At 41.9% G+C, this 21463-nt stretch overlaps 1 protein-coding gene across 1 annotated transcript in view; it reads left to right on the top strand.

Annotated features, from left to right (window-relative positions):
• lrrc1 (leucine rich repeat containing 1) overlaps positions 1 to 21463 on the top strand; it is a 111242-nt gene that overhangs the window by 40445 nt on the left and 49334 nt on the right. The window contains exons 4-6 of the mRNA XM_078400082.1: positions 2201 to 2290; positions 15837 to 15893; positions 18288 to 18351. Of these exons, the coding sequence (XP_078256208.1) occupies positions 2201 to 2290; positions 15837 to 15893; positions 18288 to 18351 (211 nt within the window). The remainder of the gene's footprint in view (positions 1 to 2200; positions 2291 to 15836; positions 15894 to 18287; positions 18352 to 21463) is intronic.

Genomic DNA, 21463 nt, shown 5'->3' with positions numbered 1-21463 from the left:
CAAATCCACGGGGAGAACATACAAACGCCGTACAGACAAGCACCCATAGTCAGGATCGAACCCGCGTCTCTGACGCTGTAAGGCAGCATCTCTACTGCTGCGCCGCTGTGCTGCCCATAGAGCTAGAGTAATTCAGCAGGTCTGTCGGCATCTTTGGAGAATATGGATAGACGACATTTCTGGCTGAGAGCCGTCTTCAGATCCAAAACGTTGCCTATCCATGTTCTCCAAAGATGCTGCCTGACCTGCTGAGTTAGTCCAGCACTTTGTGTACTTCTGTGCATTAACCATCATCTGCAGTTCTTTGTTTCTACGTTTTAAGTTGCATCCTGATGTCACTCTTAAGTAGCTGCTTCTTTGTCATCTCTCGTCCATACCAACCTTCAATCTCCCATTTACACTCATCCTATAGTTTTATTTATATTCCGTATTCCCAGCAACGCCCTCCCAGATTCTACTGCTCAACGATGCAGTAGGGGTGATTTACAGTGGCCAATAAACCTACCAATCACCTCTTTGGGATGTGCGGGGATACCTACGTTTTCGCAGGGAGAATATGCAAATTCCACGCAGACAGTGCCCGAGGTCGAGATTGAACCTGGGTCCCTGGTGCTGTGTGGCGTTATGGCTGTGCTGCCTTATTATCTTCGTTTCAGATTGTGTACCTGAAATGCACCCTGTTCTCCAATTCTGGATTTCAAAGGTTTCAAAGGTCTTTAATTGTCACATGTGCCAATTAAGGTACGGTGATATGCGAATTATCATATAGCAATACGAAAAAAAAATGCAACAAGACACACAACTACATAAAAGTTAACATAAACATCCACCACAGCGGATTCCGCGCATTCCTCACTGTGATGGTAGGCAAAAAAAGTCCAAACTTCTTCCGCTTTATTCTCCCACGGTCGGGGCAATCGAACCATCCGTCGGGGCGATTGAAGCTCCCGCAGCTAGTGGTCAAAGCCCCCCATTGGGGCGATCGAAACTCCTGCTTTGGGGCAATCGAAACTCCTGCGTCGGGGCGGTCGAAACTCCCGAGGCTTGGTGTTCCCGAAGTCGGTCTCTGATGAGAGACCGCGGGCTCCGTGATGTTAAGTCCGCAAGCACCCATGGATGGAGCTCCGAGGTTAACCCCTGGCAAAGGGATTGTGGGCTCCATGATGGTAAGTCCGCAGGCGACTGTGTTGGAGTTCTCAAAATTGATCTCCAGCAAAGGCCGCCAACTCCTCGATGTTAGGGCGCAGTGCGGACGGAGATATGGTACGAAAAAAAATCGCGTCTTCGTCGAGGTAAAAGATTAGAAAAAGTTTCCCCCCCCACCCCACCCCCCACATAAAACAAGCTAAAGAACACTAAATACATGCATTTAACACCTACAATTTAAATACGAAGAAGGAAAGGACAGACAGACTGTTGGCAAGGCAGCCCCCATTGCGGATGCCACCTGGGGAAAAGGGCATGAGGGACTGGGAAACAGCTGAAGTGGTAGCATGCCACGTGTCAGTGGGGGCAGGCCATTTATAGTAACGTTAATGTTTCAAATGTGACGGCTTTTGCAAGAGAGCATGCTAACGTGTTGCCGGATATGGCAACAGGAAGTAAGGTTTTAAAGACGAGAAGTGTTTCCAGGTGCATGTACTCTAGTGGAAGATGTTTAGTTTAGAGATAAAGTGCCGAAACAGGCCCTTCGGCCTACCGAGTCCACACGTACCAGCAATCCCCGCACATTAACAACGTACTACACTGGACAATATTTATTTATACCAAGCCAATGAACCTACAAACCTGTCCGTCTTTGGAGTGTGGGAGGAAACCGGTTCTCGGAGAAAACCCAAGCAGGTCACTTGGAGAACATACAAACAAACTCCTTACAGGCGACCACCCGGAGCCAGGATCGAACCCGGTTCTCCGGCGCTGTAAGGCAGCAACTCTACTGCTGCATCACTGTGCCCCCATGTCCACCCACCGATGCATGTTTAATTTACCTAGCATATCCGATAATTTATTATATGTTTATCTATTGTGTTATCGTGTTTAATGTGCCTGTAAAGCTGCAACGAGTGAGAATTTCATTGGTCTGATCCCGCTGCATATGACAATTAAACCCCCTTGGACTCTTGACCTAATGCTTGTAATCTTGCGCCCATTAATGTCAGGTGTGGATTGAAAGTTATGATGACTCCTGATCTTTTTGCAGGTTACCTGAAAGCTTTCCCGAATTGCGAAATTTGACTTGTCTCTCCCTGAATGATATCTCGCTACAGGCCCTTCCAGAAAATATTGGAAAGTAAGTTTGATTGCTTTTAAAATGGAGTTTATTAGATATCAGATAAAAGTTTAAAATATATAATTTGTTTATATTATTAATAGTTTTCTGCTCCGCAAATAATGCAGATAACGGAAACGAAAACCACATATCACCAACGTATTATTTTGGCTTTTGAAAGAAGAGTGAATTTGCCAAAGGAACAGAGAAAAAATTATCAGTGGATGGGAATGTATGTGGGTGACTTTGTGACCAGATATTTTCCAGCTGTCTTCAGTAAAGAGAAAGATCCTTTGAATGGTGTTGTAAAGAGAGATGTGTGGATAAAACAATTTGAAGAGATAGGATTAGTTGATACTGGTTTATCATTGTTACGTTTTCCGCAAAATAGTGAAAAACAGTGTTTTGTACTATCCAGGCACTTCATGCCACACGCGAGCACAACAGGTAGTGCAACAGAGAAAAGAAACAGGGTGCAGAATTTGTGTTGCAGCATCAGAGAAAATGCAGATTTAAAAGAAAAAGTGCAAGGGCTGCAACAAAGTAAATTGGAAGATCGGGAATACATCCTTAGTATATGAGAGGTCGGTCAGGCGTCTGAAGGGTTGAAGAGAAGATCTGTAAAAGGTTTGTAGTGCATAAAGTAAAGTTGCCCAATAGAGACACCATACACTTGTGATTACTGTGGGAGATAAGGGTGGCAATAATAAAGCGTTTGGTCATTTAAATTTTTTTTATTGTTAAATGCAAGAATTCTATCAGCGGATTGAAGAACTGCAAGTGCTTTAAAAAATAGAAGTGGTGTAGAATAACTTTCAGCATTGGGAGTGAGAAAATTACAGGATCATAGCGCATGGATAGTGAGAAACCTTTACCCTTTAAGGTAGATATCAAAACCCAATGGCATGGGTTTAAGGTGAGGGTTGGAAGGATTTGAGGCATATTTTTTTTTGCACCTGGAGTTGGGTACAGAGAGGGTGAGAGTGACTCTCTGAGAGAGTGGTTGAGGCAGACGTTCACAACATTTAAAGAGCATCTGAGCACTTGAATTGGCCAGGTATGGAAGGCAAAATCGACCGGTCATAGAACGCTATGGACCAAGTACTGGTTATTAGTAATTACTGAATTAGTATAGCTGCTTACTTGATCTTTGATGTGCACTTGAGGGACCATAGAGCCTGTTACTGTGCTGTTTTACTCTAATAAAGAACAAAAATAATTCTCACTTGATAATCACTAGTTAGTGAGAAACATGCCTTTTTCTTCTCCAAAGCAGATTGTGTTAAAAAACAATATTCTTTGATTAACTAATGAGGAGGGTTGATGGAGTACAGCAGTTGATGATGGGTATGGCCTTTCTGAATGTGTTTGATGAATTGCCACTCAAAATTGAAACTCGTGAATCTAAAAGGATGGCGACAGGGTGACTTTAAATTAAACTCGGGGAAAGGAAAGCAGACCTTGATGTGTGCAATTATTTCATATGGAAGAGGAGAGAAATGGCCAAGCCTGCTTAACAAGACTGCAATTTTTCCTGTTGTACATTAATCTCTCGGACTTGGGTATTAGTTGCATATTTTTGTGAGAAATTTAATTAGGTTGCTGAACGTATAATGCAGGACGATGTGAATTGATGCATTTTTTTGGCAGTAAAATGTGAAGTAGATGATAAATGGTTGAAAATGTAGTAGGAATACGCACGAATGGGGCTTTCTTGTGTGCATCATTATATTTAGCTTAGTTTAGACATACAGTGCGGAAATGGTGAATGGTAGAATCCTGCTGGGTGGAGGGGGGGGGGGGGGGGAGGGTGAGTTGATGGGACTGTTAGAGTAAAATGAGGTTATTGCAAATGGGAGTTTAGTAAATGATAGGGACTCAGAGGACCAGAGTCCCTGCTTCTCCATTCTATGTGGTAACTCTCTGCTAATTTTCACTACGGCCCCTGTTTGACATTACAAGGAAATCAATTGAAGCATCATATGTGTGGGGGAGAGAATCAAATGAGTCGTCCTATTGATGGTCTGGTAGATTATTCTGCAGTAGTCTGCAATATGTGACATGATCTTTATTTATTTACAGATGGTTTTAACTAATTTGAACCTATTTTTGCAGAAGTCACTTTTTTAAACAACAGATAAAAATGTTTTATCCAGATATGTGTGGCTTTTCAGAGCGATGCTGTTAACTGCTCTTTATGTTTACGAGTGTACTTAGGTTCAGGGCATATTGATGTTCCATGTGAGCACGCCAGGGTCATTTGCCAAGGCTATCTTGTGTGAACAGAACAGGAAAATGAGCTGTCTCTGAACATTATTTAATCATCCCATTACTTGCGTAGGCATGCGTGTTGCGATGTTTGATATTTCGCACCATTATAACCTGTTTTTTGGAGAGAGGATAAATTATTCTTGCCAGAATTAGTCAATAATATGCAATGATCCAAGATGGCTGGTACAAAAAGCTGTTCTAAAAATAGAAAATGATGGAACTGTTCAGCAAGTTAGCTGACATCAACAGCACGCAAAATCAGAAATAGTAAGCAAATGATTCACTTTGATGTTCGTCGAAAAATTCTATCTGGTGTAGCAAAGGATGTCTAATATCAAGTTGCTGCGTGAAATTTTAATTTCTTTAAAATTCCTGTTCAAAGTGAAAGTGGCCAGGTCTACCTTGTCATCTATTGTTGATGGTTTCACTGGCGCCTTTTGCATTTCAATGGGATCGTTGAGTCTGGCATTTTTGGCTGGCATTCTGCCTAACTTTTGCTCCTCTCTTTGCATGTACTAGATGTCATCCAACTTTCACCCCTGAGCTTGCTTCCCTTTCATAGTTCCTGGTTAAAGCAAAGCCCTTATCTGTTAACCAAAAATCCTTTATTTTGACTCGTACAGTGCCAGAGACCCAGGTTCGATCCTGATTATGGGTGCTGTCTTTACAGCGTTTGCACAATTTCCCTGTGATCGTCTGGGTTTTCTCCAGGTGCTCCTGTTTCCTCCCACATTGTCTTGTGGAATTTTGAAATAAATTCCAAAAAATCCTGGAAATACTAAGCAAGTCATTCTGCACCTGTGGAGCGAGAAACAGCCAATGCTTGGACACAAGGTGCTGGGGTAACGCAGTGCATCAGGCACTCATCTCTGGGGAACATGGATCGGTGATGTTTCAGGACACAACCCTTCTTTGGACTGCAGTCCGAAGAATGGTCCCAACTCAAAACATCACCTATCCATGTGTCTCCATAGATATTGCCTGATCAACTGAGTAATGCCGGAACAGTGTGTTTTTTTTGTTTGCAAATCAGCTTTGCACAACCTCATGAGAGGAATAGATCAGGTAACTGCTCTCTTGCCCAGAGTAGGGGAATTGAGACCAGAGGACATGGTGAGGGGGGGGAAGATTTAATAGGAACCTGAGGGGTAACTTTTTCCACACAAAGGGTGGTGGGTGTATCAAACGAGCTGCCGAGGGAGGTAGTTGAGGACAGGTATATGGATTATGGATAGGATAGGTTTAGAGGGATATGGGCCAAATGCATGTAGGTGGGAAAAAGGACCTGTTTCCACGCTATATGACTCTATGACTCTACAGTTCCTTGCGTCTCCAGTTAAAGAGAAGTCAAATTGAAGAGAACTCTTATCGACAAAACATTTCTTAAAAGATGAAAACTTTATGACAAATTGTACTTGTGTCTGAAATTCATGTTGTGTGTTATTTAAAAAAAGTTTTAATGAGTTATTAATAACTGCTCACTAATATCTCCATGACAACATGACTATTCATGGTTTGAAGATAAATACACATTAGCTGATGACTCTTATTCCACAGTACACATTTTTTGTTTTGAATGTAGGACAGATAATTAATACATTATAACATTGGAAAAGATTAAACAAGACGAAAAGTGGGCAGGCGAAAGGTGGGCTTTTTCCAAAGATGCTGCTGTGCAATTGATTCCTGTATCCCTTTCTTGATGACCCTTCACAAATGCAACTTTCTGGATACTCAGCAGAATTGAACTGTTGTATTCCAGTTGTATGAATTGGTGATGGTTACATTGGTATGGATGCCACCTACATCCTAACTGAAACCACTGCCTCAGAACTAAATTAACAGTGAACTTAACTGTCTGAATTTTGTTGCAATCTGCACATTGGTTACTGTTGGGGAAATGACAACTTTGTTTGGGCAAGAACCAATCTGGCTAGGATAAATTGGAGTTGAGGCTTGGCAAGCCAGAATGTAGTTGAACAATGGGAAGCCTGCGTAGTAAGGATGCGTTACCTGGAAGTGTAGGGTCAGAAAGTTAATCCCAGAGTTTATTGATGACCAAAAAGAGAAAGTAAAATGGACCAGAGAAAGGAAGAAAACAAGAAGCAGAAGTTAGGTTTAAGGTTTTTTATTGTCAAGTGTACCAAGGTACAGTGAAAAGCTTTATTTTGCATCCTATCCAATTAAATCAGATAATACTCTCCATGAATATATGTGCATGGGTGCAGATTCATTAAATTTAAGTGTTATTACTATTTCTCCCCATTCAGGTGCTATCTGATCCGTTCAAAGTTTTCCAGCATTTGCTGTTTTTCTCGGATCTCCAGTGTCTGCAATACTTGAACCACAATAGCACTCTACACCTTAAAAGTAATGGTGTAAAATCTTATGTCCTTTTTTTAACTCTATAATTACTTCACTGTAAAAGTATCCAAAATCTTGAAAAAACACTGAACTTAAATTACTGTAGCCTTTAGCCTGCATTTGAAAGCTCTGTCCATACCATAAGACATTATTTATTAGTCTTTCCGAATAATGTCATTGGAGTCTAGGAATTTTGTGCAGTTGATCTTTAGGGTTACTTTTGCCGAGGCCCAGTTGTAAGCTTGAGTGAAGTGTTATCTTCCTGTTTTGCGACAAAACCTTCCTTATCTTTGATCCATTTTGGAGAGACGTGTTGGGCTAGATACAAGTGTAGATTCAGAGATAATGTACATGTTCAAACTGTTTCACCCCGCCCTATCCAAGTTAGTCTTGTTAGAATTGAAAATTGCAAATTTAGAATCGCAACGATTTGCAAAGTTCTCTCAAGGATCTTAAATTAATCCCCACGAAGCTTTGTAAATGTCAAGTTGCAGAAAGGCAAGATGAGCTGTTTGAAGAATCGAAGCAAAGATGGGAGAAAGGTCATGAAGCCAAGTAACTGAGTTATGAGCACAATTGCCAGGCAGTTGCAATCTTGCCTCATTAAGTTTCGTGTAATCGTTGAGTGTTATTAGCATATTGAGAGATGAGCAGTGCAATTTAGCATTGTGTAGTAAATTGTTACAGTAAACGACTAGTTGCCACGTCACCCAAATCTAGGACTCTACACTGTGGGGTGTATGGAGAAATGCGGAGGTTGAGTTTGTGTGAACAGCAGCATATAAAATTAACCCCCAAAAATAAACTGCTGCAGGAACTGACCAGGCCTGGAGGCATCTGTGAAGGGGACTGGACAGATGATGTTTCATGTCGGGACCCTTAACTTCACAATCGGAGAGGTTTGTGATAGAGCAAGAGGCCATTGACCCCTTGTGGCTGCCCACCCAGTCTAAAAGGGATCCCACCTCCCAGATCTGGTTTGTTGAGTCCAAGCACTTTTTGAATGTGGTGAGTGTTTCTTCCTCTGTTACCCTTTACATCATCTCTTTCCAGGTCCCCACTTACTCCTTCAATCAGTATTTCTTTCTCTCAATACCTTTCTCATCACACCACTTATCAACACATGGATGACCATATGGAGGTACTGACCTTTTGCGGAGGGAAGTAGATCCGTGTAGTGTACACGGCTTTCATAGTTTTATATCCCTCGGTTAAATCTCCCTTCAGTGTCCTTTGTTGCAATGAAACTCCCAGCCTTGACAGTCTTGCTTCGAGATCTGGAGACTGTACCTTGGGCAAAAGTGCGTGACGGAGGAGTTTGGTTGTACATTCCACTCTTTGCACAGGGTCTGTGTGTACTTGCGTCTGATTCTTGTGCCTTTCGCTGCTGAAGAAGTTTAACCATCTGCTAAAGGTTAGTGCAATGATAGTATGGGCAATACAGCAAGGGATGGGGCATTCCTTGGTTTGGTTTAGCCACATTTACAGCTGTTGGAGCTGCTGCCTCAAGGCACCGGAGACCCAAGTTCGTTCCTGACCTCGGATGCTGACTGTGTGGAGTTTGTAAGTTCTCCCTGTGACTGCGTTGGTTTCCCCCGGGTGCTCCGGTTTTCTCCCATATCCCAAAGACGTGTGGGTTTGCAGGTTAATTAGCACCTGTAGAATCTCCCCTAGTGTGTAGGAAGTGGATGAATATGTGGGATAACAATGATTATCGGAACTAGTAGTCTACAGCGGGAAACAAGTGCAATGGGTTGAATATGAATGTGTTTGAACTTTCTGACTTGATGCTGAGTTAGAAGTTGAAAGATCAAAATAGTCATAAGACAGATCATTTTAGACTTTTTTTACCCAACCAATAGAAGGAAGATGGTCTATTCTTCTTTCTCACTTCCCCTCTGGTACCATCATATCCCTTTTTTAGAAATACATTTACTCTAAAATTGGAACTGCCACAGGCTGACTATTGAATGCGGCATTCTTTAATGTATTTTTGTGGTACGAATCCCATTCTCTGTTTTCTGACAGAGCAATTCAATCTTCATAGAATAGTTTTCCTACCATTTTCTGTTTGCCGTCAGAAATATTTTCATATGTCTTGCATCAATCATACAGTTAGTTATAAACTGTGACAAACTAAGTGTGTGGGTCTTGACATTTATGCAGATGATTGGAAGATACGCCTCCCAGAAATGTGTACTTTCCTTTCTTTGGGACAGTTGTGGGATTGGCACACAAAATAATCACACATCTGTGTGCTTCTGTTGTGCACTCTTGTTTCTTGGAGTCATCAAATTGTAATGAAACAGGAGGAAGCCAATCTTCCCGTTAAACCAGAGCTGCTCTTTATTTCGGACCATCCAGTCTATCCCATTTCCTCACTGTGGACCCTCATATCTTTTGCCTATCCGATTCCTGGATTCACTTGCATTCCCATAGTTCCAGACTGTATTCACTTCCTGCATTTATAATTCCCTCCTACAATTCCCTTAATTTTTTGACCATTTTTTTAACCAATTCAATCTGCAATTTTGAAACCTAACTTCTCTTCTGGTCCCCAAAAGTCCACCCCACTCTGCCCCCAAAAGAACTCTGCCATTATCCAGGTACGGGTTGGAAGATTATGGCAAGTTATCTCCATCCCAACTTCTTGCACAATCAAATTTAAACCAGTCAACTTGAAGCATGGCTAAGCTTTATGTTTCTGCCTACCTCATCAATTTCCCCCCTGTACAATATATTTATTATCTCTTCCATCGAGACATCTTCTTTGCTGCTCAAGCCTAACAGGAAATGCTCCTTAGATATACCAGCCACTCTCACAACCTTTGTCTTCTAGTCATCCCCACCTCCCATTTTACTACTCTCCGATATTTACGTATTGTGAGTTTACTTTTATATTAATTTTTGTTCTTTTCGCATTCTCTCTCCATCTGGCTTGCATTTCCTTTCACATTCCCTCTCAGTTTAATATGGTCAGCCAAGGACTTGTTTGAATTTTTATCTGCCTGACCGATCTTTAATGCCACTGTACAGGGAATTCTGACTGTGTCTCCTACCTTTCATACTACCCCTGACCTATACTCAGCAACAATCCTCTTCAAAGGTTTCCCATTGTCTGTTACAGTTGTAGCTGCCAATATGTAATACCATTCTATCCTAATCCAATCCCTTTCATCCTCTTGAAGTTAGCCCATCTTCATTTAAGAATGTTGTTCTTCAATGATCAGTGTTCCCAGAGTGCTCCCCTCCTATTGTTGACATGTCCAATGTCTTATTGAATCGGAAGGATCATAAGATATAGGGACAGAATGAAGCCATTTTGCCCATATGTCTGCTCTGCCATTCGATCATGGCTGATCTATTTTTACCTCTCCACCCCATTCACCTGCCTTCTCCTGTCACCTTGGACACCCTTACTAATCAAGAACCTACAAATCTCCACTTTAAAATGACCCATTGACTTGGCCTGCACACCCATCTGTGGCAATGAATTCCATAGATTCAACACCCTCTGTTTGAATAACTTCCTCCTCATCCCCTTTCTAATGGTACGTCCTTTTACTCAGAGGCCATGTCCTCTGGTCCTAGACTCTCTCGCTATTGGAAATATCCTCTCCACACCCACAACTATTTCATTGTTCAAGTTGCTTTGTTTTGGAGCAATGACTTATACTAATTGGAATCTCAAAAACTCATTGAGAATATTTCAATCTACAGTCCAAAAACAACTGTCAAACATAATTAATAAATCACTGATTCGTGGCTGTGTGCGATCCAGACATTCAAAGCATCAGACATATCTATGGAAAACATTTGCAAGATTTCCTTGACTAATGTTGGATGGTGTGAGTGCTCAGCATAATGGCAATCCTTTAATCTGCTTAAAATTTGATCCATGTTAGCTAAAAGCCATTGTTTTTCCCACCAATTTGCACTCTTCATGGTTTTCGATTCGGGGGTAAAATGCCCCAGGTAACCAAATGCTGTCGAATGGTCATTTGTCATGTGGGAATGACAAATAAATTTGTGCAAATCAATTTGTGATCTCTGTAGATTGGAACATTGTCTTTGCATAACCAGCATTAGATTTGAATGTTGTCTTTGCATAACCAGCATGTTCACTGATTAATTTCTCTAATTATCATTACACAGTTTGCTGGATTGAGGGCAGGAGGGGGATTTTGTGATCTATTCAGGTGCCTTGGCCCATTTCCCTGCTCCTCTCTGGCTTCTGACTAGGTCTGCCTGAAGATGGTCATTTGTATCACCATCCCCGTGAGGTCAGCTCAGTCTTTAATGACGGAAAGTCAAACTCAAGGTCACCTTGGTCTGTTTGACTCTGTTCACACCCTCTGCTGCTTTTAGCATTTAGCCGTTAAGGATGCCTTGGGAAGAAATTGCCAATTACACTGCCATGGCTTTTCCTGATGACATTTTGGCTGGGGAAAAAAGTTTTTTTTTAGGTTAAAAAAACATCAGCAAAACCTCAACCATTCACTTTGTGTGCAGATGCGATTTCTATATTTAGAACAGAGATGATCAAGGATTTATCTGGAATTTAAGCAGATTATAGATTTGTGATAATGTCAAACGCATTGAATTCAGCTCATTCAAACAAAACCAACTCAATTCTTGTGTAACCATGATGACTGCAATGGTTACGGAAGCCTCACGCTGATGTATTGGCGGCAACATTGTGCAATGGCAGCAGTTATAAAGTTTTATCAGTTACCGAGGTGAATTGTTGGCCACCTTTTGCGCTGATGGTGGAGGACTTGTATCATGGGAGCAGCTCAGACCACTCGTTAGGGAGGATGGAGCTGCTGCCTCACAATGCCTCACAATGCCTCACAATGCCTCACAATGCCTCACAATGCCTCACAATGCCTCACAATGCCTGACACCCGGGTTTGATGCTAATCTTGGATGCTATTTCAGTGAAGCTTGCCTATTCTCTCTGTGACCTTGTGGGCTTCCTCCGGGTGCTCTGGCTTCCTCCCACATCCTACAGGCGTATGAGTTTCTGGGTTAAGCGGCCTGTGGAAAATTGTAGTGAGTGGATGCATACGTGGGATAACTTAGAACTCGTGTGAAGTGGTGGGCTGAAGGGACTGTTTCTATGCTGCATCTTTCAATCAATTCGATCAGTCATTGTCAGCATCCAATCCTCCCAACCTCTGTAGGCCTGTTGTGGAGTAAAGTTTGGTGCATTTGCCCAAAACAAAGTATTCTGCTCCAACTATAGTAAAGTGATCCCAGATGTCCTTGCAACATTTTTCCATTTCACACAGTCTGCCATCCCCGAGCCTGTCTCGTGTGCAGCTGCTAACTCATTGCCAATCTAGTGGTGGGTGGGTGGGTGGCATTGGAGATTGGTGCCGCATGTTTTCCTTTTGAACATCACCCCCTCTGGAGAAAATAGATGCAAATCTGTTAGAGGTGCTGGAGAGTTTAGCTTGTGTTTTCAACTCAATGGCTGTTCTGGGAATAATTTACAACCTTTTCATTCGGTGCATATTTTGTTCTTCCACATCTGGCTGACGTTAATATCAGTGCTTTGTTGGAAGCTGATTAAAGCAGTTGTATACCTGTTCCAGTTCTATACCTGTGGAAGGAGAGTGGTTCATGCTGGAGCGAGAAAACTATAAAGGCAGGCTCTGGCTGGATTAGCTCGAGTTTAGAGAGATGAGTGGGGGGTGGGGGGGGGGGGGGGGGGGGGTGAGGGGGGGAATCACATTAAAACCTACCGAATAATGAAAGGCCTAGTTAGAGTGGAGGTGGAGAGGATGGTTCCATTAGTGGGAGAATCTAGAACCATAAGGCACAGCCACAGAATAAAAGGACGCACCTTTAGAATGGAGATGTGGAGGAATTTCTTTAGCCAGCGGGTTGTGAATATGTGGAATTCATTGCCACACACGGCTGTGGGGGCCAAGTCATTGAGTATTTTTTAAAAAGGAGATTGATGGGTTCCTGTTTAGGAAGCCCATCAAAGGTTACAGGGAGAAGACAGGCGGGTAAATGGGTTGCAAGTGGAAAAAAGGTCAGCCATAATTGAATGGTGGAGCAGACACTCTGGGCTGAATGGCATAATTCTGCTCCTCTGCCTTATAGTCTTGTGGCCTGTTTTCTCTTGTTGCAAGAGGTTACATGGTGCTGCAGCAGAATTAATTCATAAGGTCATAAGTGATAGGAGCAGAATTAGGCCACTCCGCCATTCAATCATGGCTGATTTATCTCTCATTCCAAACCCCATTCTCCTGCCTTCTCCCCATAACCCCTGACACCCATACCGATCAAGAATCTATCTATTTCTGCCTTAAAAATATCTATTGACTTGGCCTCCACAGCCTTCTGTGACAATGAATTCCACAGATTCACCACCCTATAACAAAATACATTTCTTCCTCATCTCCTTCCCAAAGGAACGTCCTTTAATTCTGAGGCTGTGACCCCTGGTCGTAGACTCTCCCACTTTAGTGAAAACTTCCTCTCCAAATCCATTCAATCCAGGCCTTCCACTATTCGGTAAGTTTCAATGAGGCCCCACTTCATCCTTCTAAACTCCAGCGAGTAGAGGCCCAGTACCGTCAAACGCTTATCATATGTTAACCCACTCATTCCCAGGATCATTCTCGTAAACCTCCTTTGGACCCTCTCTAGAGGCAGCTCATCCTTCCACATATATGGGGCCCAAAAATGCTCTCAATACTCCAAATGCAACCTGACCAGTGCCTAGGAGCCTCAGCACTACATCCCTGTTTTTGTATTCTAGTCTTCATGAAATAAATGCTATTTTGAAATTCATGGCTTTTGATTCCATTTTCACATGAGGCAGTACTTGTCTAAATTCAGTTCACCGAATTCAATAATAATTATGATTGAGCCAACTTTGAACATCTGAGATTTTTCAAACATAGATGTGTTATTATTTGAATCAGCCATTACTCGAGCCATCTGGCAACACCACGATGCAGCTAATAGAACAGATTCCTCGCTCTTCAGGAATCAGGTTCAATGCTGACTTCGGGTGCTGTTTGAGTGGAGTTTGCACGTTCTCCCTGTGACCACTTGTGATCCCTCCAGGTGATCCAGTTTTTTCCCACATCCCAAGAATGTTCAGGTTGGGAAGGTTATTGACCATTGTAAATTGTTACTTGTGCTTGGGTGAGTAGTAGAATCTGGAGGGAGTTAGAGAATGGGGACAATTAAATGGGATTTGCATTGGGTTAATGTGGTGGTCAGCACAGATGCAGTGGGTTGAAAGGCTTGCTTCCTTGTACGACCCTATGATCTCAGTGCCAATTGATCATACAGTCAAACCAGAAGGGCATGAAAACTTCTAATTTTGTTGTGTGCTAACCAGTCAATGGAAAGACTATATATGATTACAATCGAGCCATCCACAGTGTACAGATGCATGACAAAGAATATAATGTTTAGTACCAGATAAAGTCCAGTAAAGTCTGATTAACACTGTCTGACGGGTCTTCAATTAGGTAGAGGACTGCTCTGAGTGAATGAATGATACGTTATTGACAAGTCACAGTGATATTCTGTTTTGCATACCCAAGGTATGCAAAGAGTCGCCACATAAAGAGCACCGACAAGGTATTCCATTTCAACATTCTTGTAAATTTTCTCTGAACTCTTTCCAGCCTAATTACATCTTTCCTACAGCAGAATGACCAAGTTGCTCTGTGGTTGTTGGTAGGATGGTTCAGTTGCCTCATAACAGCTGGGAAGCAACTGTACCTGAATCTGGAGGTGCTTGTTTTCACACTTCTATATCTATTGCCTGATGAGAAAGGGAAGAAGAGGGAGTGATGGATGTGAAGTGGATTATTGATTCTGCTGGTGACCTTGCTGAGACAATGTGAAGTGCAGGTGGAGTCACTGGAACAGAGGTTGGTTTGTGTGATGGTCTGTGTCAGCAATTTTCTGTAATTTCTTGCAGTTTTGCATGGAGCTGTTCCCAAACCATGTTTTGATGCATCCCGATAAAATGCTTTCTATGGCACATTTGTAAACTTCCTAAGTCTTCTAATGAAGTAGAGGCATTGGTGTGCTGTCTTGGCAATTGCTTTGAGTTTTGTGTTCAGTTTTGGGCATCCTGCTATTGGAAAAATGCCATTAAGCTGGAAAGAGCTCAGAGAAAATTTACAAGAATGTTGCCAGGATTTGAGGGGCCGAGTTACAGGGGGAGATTGGGCAGGTTCGGACTTTATTCCTTGGTACGCAGGAGGCTGAAGTGATTATATAGAGGTGTATAAAATCATGAGTGGGATAGATACAAAGAATGCACAAAGACTTTTTCCCATGGGAAGGGAATCATGAACTGGAGGGTCTGAAGAAGGATCTCGACCCGAAACATCATCCATTCCTTCGCTCCAGAGATGCTGCCTGTCCCACTGAGTTACTCCAGCATTTTGTGTCTACCCAAGAACTGGAGGCGATAGGTTTAAGATGGGAGGGGAAAGATTTAATAGGAACATGAGGGGCAACATTTTCATACAGGGGATGGTGGATATATGGAACGAGCTGCCAGATGAAGTATTTGAGGCAGGTGCAATAACAACATTTAAAATAAATTTGGACAGGTACAAGATGCACGGTGTTTAGAAGGATATGGGCCAGTACTGGGCAAATAGGACTAGCTTAGATGGGACATCTTGGTGGGATTAGATCAATTGGGCAGAGGGGCCTATTTCCCTGTGGAAGACCTCACTCCCCGTCTCGTTTTTTTTTCACCTCCCACCCTACAGCAATTCTTGGAATTTCCATAGATTTCATAGTCAGTTGTCAGACCAGTTCTGCAGAATGGCATTTTTAAAGGCCTGAGGCTTACCGACCATAAAATGTCCTTGCTTGAATTACATTCTTTAAAATGCCTTTTTGTAAATGTTTGTGTTTCTTTTTGCTGTTTTAGTCTTTTGAACCTGGCATCACTTGAGTTAAGAGAGAACCTGCTGACTTTGCTACCAGAGTAAGTTTGATTCTTTTGTTTGGTGTATTTGTATAAGTATACGATGGTATAAGATTGCGAATGGAAACTTCTAGCTGATAAAGGGTGAAATTTAAATGTTTTGATCAGGGTGTTATCATACGCTGACACTTGATGTAACAACGCTGGTTGAAGATTTATGAAAAATTAGCACGTGGGGAAAATATCTTGGGTAATATTTCTCTAAAACAAAACTCTTATTAATTTAAAAACAACCGATGTATTAAATAATTAATTAATTGTATCGTAGGTTTAATTTAAAATAATTAAACTTAATTAACTTTTATAGGTTTCTCCCCTTTGTACTTTCTTCCAAGTTGAGGGAGAGAGCAAAATGAGAATGTAGGGGGGACTATGTTCTTAGGTTTCTGATCCCTGACATTAAAGAGAAACCCATGTTGCATTTCTGAACGGCGATGGCCTCTGCAAGGTGAAGGCTACATGCTTCAGAAATAGATTTTTAATTCAGATTATGGAAAGTGAGCAAAGAAGGATATCGAAAGTATGATGCAGCATGGAAACAGGCCCTTCCGCCCACCGAGTCTTCCAGCATGTGTTCTCCAAGGCCAGAGAACATATCTAAGGCCAGAGAGTACAAGCATATGTTCCCAGGATATCCCTTGCATTATTACATTGATCACCCCTGTGACTCAGCCCTCTGAGAACCCGATGGATGAAGATTACACACTGGGATCTACTAAGAGGTCTTAGTTTGACCACTCCACTCCACTCCTCTCATCTCTGCTAGACAAACAACTGGTCTCTTTTCGAGCTTGCTAATGCTCGCCCAATGAGGAAATCCATCTGACAGCAAATCGCACTGCTTCTGAAAAACAGATGTAATGCTGAGGCTCTAAAGTCTGAAGAAGGGTCTCGACCCGAAACGTCACCCATTCCTTCTCTCCCGAGATGCTGCCTGACCTGCTGAGTTACTCCAGCATTTTGTGAATAAATCGATTTGTACCAGCATCTGCAGTTATTTTCTTATACCTGAGGCTCTAAAGCGCTGGTCAAGCCGCATTTGGAGTATTGTGAGCAAATTTGGGCCCCATGTCTGAGGAAGGAGAGTCCAGAGGAGGTTTACAAGAATGATTCCAGGAATGAGTGGGTGAGCATATGACGAGTGTTTGACAGCACTGGGCCTCTACTCGCTGGAGTTTAGAAGGTTGAGGGAGGGACCTCGTTGAAACATACAGAATAATGAAAGGCATAGATAGAGTGAATGTGGAAAGGATGTTTCCACTGGTGGGAGAGTCTCGGACCAAAGGTCATGGCCTCAGAATTAAAGGGGGCTCTTTTAGAAAGGAGGTGAGGAAGAACTTCTTTAGTCAGAGGGTAGTTAATCTGTGGAACTCAATTGCCACAGAGTTGCTGAGGAGGCCAGTGGATATTTTTAAGGCAGATATAGACAAATTCTTGATTAGAATGGGTGTCCAGGGTTATGGGGGGAAATCAGGAAAATGGGATTAGGAGATCAGCGTGATGCAATGGCAGAGTAGACTCGATGGGCCGAATGGCCTAATTCTGCTCCCATAACTTGCGAACGTGAAAAGTGCATGCGTAGACAATTGGCATACGACAGCACATATCAGTCGGCCGTCTTCAGATTAATTGAACTTGGCTGATATAGGTATAATTATCATCTGGGAAGGTGGGATACTGATATTTTGATGAAGCTTGTGTATATGAATCAGATAATTGTTTTTTAGAAGTGTTGCAGAGTATTCACCCCTTGCTTTCCACAGAACAGGAGGAGGTACGAGAAGGTTTGAATAATACATCTATGATAGGAATTTAAATCTCGCCACGTTTATAAGGCCAAATGAATGCACTTGCCCATGCAAGTATCTTGAAGTATTTAATGATTGGGAAATCCAAGCCCTTGTCCCTCTGCAACACGCCTTTACCGGTCGACACTTGAGAGAACTGTAGCTGTTTCAGCTCACGTTGCTTGTTGAAATATTTGTAAAAAGAACAGAAAAAATTAATCATAATTGCAAACCTTTAACACTAACTCATCCTCTGCACTCAGTCAGACCATTAAGTTTAAGTGAAAGATTGATTTATCTGCTTTGTGCCAAGAATTTTAAATTATATTATAATTTCACTTTTGCCTTGGAATGGATGAAAATTGATTGCAAGTAACTATTCCATTTGTGAAGTATTTGTTAAATTCAAAAGTGCAATTTAACTTCAATCTTTTTTCTGGAGAATAAAGCTATTCATGGTGGTTTATTTGTACGCCAATAAATATAACATTGTGTGGTGTGATCTTTCCTGTGCAGTCTGTGCTTGTATTAATGCTGCAGCAATCTGATTATCTATGGTTGAATTAACAACAAACATTTGACATTGGGATGCCCTGTTAATTTTCAGATCACTCTCTCTTCTCTGCAAACTGGAAGAATTGGACCTGGGAAACAATGAACTATATCATCTGGTGAATACTATATTTTCATTGTAGGAAATTAAAATGTTACTTTTGGTCATAAAAGCCTCCTTGTTAGCTAAAAAGATTAGAAAATGGTAGGTCTGTGTATTCTATAGGTTAGTTTGTTGTTTCACCTGTTCTCTTCATTGCCCCATCAGGGAATTATTTCTAAAGACTCTGTGTAAGATAGGTAAAGATTAATATATCGGATCTGTGTTTGATGACTAACAACAAGGTATTCGTAACTTGCTTTCATCCTGATATACCATGCAGTACAGAAGCCAGTCCTTGGACAATTTTGATTTGTTATGCATGATAACAAGGGATGGGTGAGAATGCTGGATACAGACGAGGCTACAGGACTAGGCAACACTAGCTGCAGTATTCAAAACGTGCCCTGGAACTAGCTGAGCTTTTAGCTCAGCAATGGGGCTTCCATACAACAATGTGGAAAGTTGCCCAGATATGCCTGTTCACCAAAAGTAGGACAAATTCAATCCAGCTGACGATTCGTCAATTAAGGGCCGCACACTGGCACATCTGGTGGAGCTGCTGTCTCACAGCACCAGAGGTCCAGGTTCGATCCTGACCTCAGGTGCTGTCTGTGTGGAGTTTGCATGTCCTCTCTGTGACTGCGCGGGTTTCCTCCTGGTGCTTTGGTTTCCTCCCATATCCCAAAGACGTGCGGGTTTGTAGGTTAATCGGCCTCTGTAAATTATCTCTCAGGAGTGGATGAGAAAGTGCCATCGGTCACAAAGTGGGATAACATAGAACTAGTGTGAAGAATGGTTGATGTGGACTCAGTGGACCGAAGGGCCTGTTTCCATTTCTAAACTAAAACGAAACTAAACTAGTCTAAGCTCCATCATCAGAAACGTGATGGTAAGTGTAATTCACAGTATAATGGAGTGGAATTCACTCACCTGATCACCACTGCTCATCATTAACGGATAATTGACCAAAGAGCCAAATTCATGAGATGATCGCTGCCCTTAGCATTAAGGGAGCATTTAACTGAGTACGGCATCAAAGTAATGGGGTAAAACCGAAGTCAGTGAGCATCCAAGAAAATGCTCTCCTCTGACCTTTTCAAGCACATTAACTGATTTCATGTTGTTGGACTAGTTTGTCAACTTTTCTTTGGTGATTTTTATTTTTACTACTTGCATTGACATTTATCTGGCTATTGCTGCTTCTTTTCTTTTGGTTCCCCTATCATCCATCGATTCTGCATATTCAGCAAAAGCAATAAGCAGCTTTTTCATTAGATCCGATATTTGCTGTGAAACTATTGGTGTGGCTCACTGTCTAGCTTCTGGCCAATACTTGTAAAATGTGAACATTTAGATATTGCTGCTTCCTGCAGCATCTCACTATCTGGCTCCTCATTTAAATACTGGGTGGTAAGTTCCTCTGCTGACATTTTGAGTGTTTGCTAAACCCAACACAGAAAATCAGATCACTCCAAAGTAACTTCTGCTTCAGCGATGTAGAACATCATAATTGCTGCAAAATGTCCTGACCACCACCCACTGAACAAAACTTAACAAACACGGACTCTTTGTTAAGTTAGTTTTGTTGCAGTCAGACTTTAATCATTGCTGGAGATTGAATAGCTTTTTCTGGAAATTTTAGTTTAGAGTTTAATTTACAGATACAGTGTACAAAATCATGATTTAATGGGAACCTGAGAGGTAACTTTTTTACACAAAGGGTGGTGGTTGTATGGAACAAGCTGCCGGAGGAGGGAGTTGAGGCAGGAACTATCATTACATTTTGAGTAACTGGTACATGGAATAGGGTAGGTTTACAGAGATGTAGGCCAAAAATGGGTAGGTGGGACTAGTGCAGATGGGGCATGATGGTCGACGTGGGCAAGATGTGCCAAGGGGCCTGAAGTTTCCATGCGGTATGAAACATAGACTCTATACAGCTTAGAATAGGTCCTTCAGCCCACTGAGTCCATGTCTACTGTACACTAGTTATATGTCTTAAATACTTTAAATTTACAGAAGCCAATTAACGTACAAACCTGCACATCTTTGAAATGTGGGAGGAAAACTTAGTACTTGGAGAAAAACTACAGTATCACAGGGAGGACGTACAAACACCGCACAGACAGCACCCATGGTCAGGATCGAACCTGGGTCTCTGGCACTGTGAGGCCGCACCTCTACCATCCTGTCAGTGCACCATCGTAATTTTACTTTGTTGCTATGTTTCTATCCCCGCTTTCTTTCACCTCACTCCTTTAACTAGTTTGAGCTGAACTATTTATCTGTGGCTTCTTGGTGCAGCTTCTGTAATGGCACAGTTTTCAAGGAGCCAGCTCCTTGTCTAGAATTGCTGCGCTTCCCTGGACTGCATACAGAGGGCAAATCACACTAGGCCTTGGTTTCCTGGACTTGACTGAGGAACCAAAGGTGCCATTAAATTTGAGAGTAGCACAAAGTGCTAGTTTCACTGTGTAGTTGAAAGTTAGACATCTGTATTTAACTTCAACATCAGCATGGAGTTATACACTTCAGTTCAATGCCAATGATATTTTGAATAATTGAAAGCATCTGACCAGTCTTTGTAAACTGATTGAAATGAGAATCGTGGATTACTGAATATTTTCTGACTTTGTTTTTGGTGGGGTCTAAAGTGCCCATTTTTAAATTGTAGTTAATGGAGGGCAATTTGTTTCTGCTTAGGAAAATTACCCACTCGCTTGTGTACACTTTGAAGGCAGCAATCACAGAAGTTGGAACTGAGATTATTATGTTTGATTGTTGTGCCTCATTTTACAACAGATCAAAAGAATTCTCTTAGCTGGGATCAAGGTTCAGAACGTGGATTAAATAAACTCTTGATGAGAACTTGCAAGTGTCATCGAAAGTGATTCTTGTAAAAAAAACATAATTACTATAGATGAGAGAAATCTGAAATGAAAGCAAAAGGCCAGGAAACCTGTGTGTACTGAGAATCAGAGCTTGGTTTTCTGTTTTGTTTTAAAATTCTTCTGCATCTTTTTCACTTGGCTAATCTTCCAAAGAGAACAGTTTGTTCCCTCTTTTATACAAACGAGTGGCAGAATAAACTGCTTCTGTTTTTCATAGCTGTGCCGTGTCTTGTTTGC

The sequence above is a fragment of the Rhinoraja longicauda genome, chromosome 5 (assembly GCF_053455715.1).
Source record: "Rhinoraja longicauda isolate Sanriku21f chromosome 5, sRhiLon1.1, whole genome shotgun sequence".
Taxonomy (NCBI): domain Eukaryota; kingdom Metazoa; phylum Chordata; class Chondrichthyes; order Rajiformes; family Arhynchobatidae; genus Rhinoraja; species Rhinoraja longicauda.
Note: the sequence above shows the minus strand (reverse complement) of the source record. Positions and strands in the feature narration are given on the sequence as shown.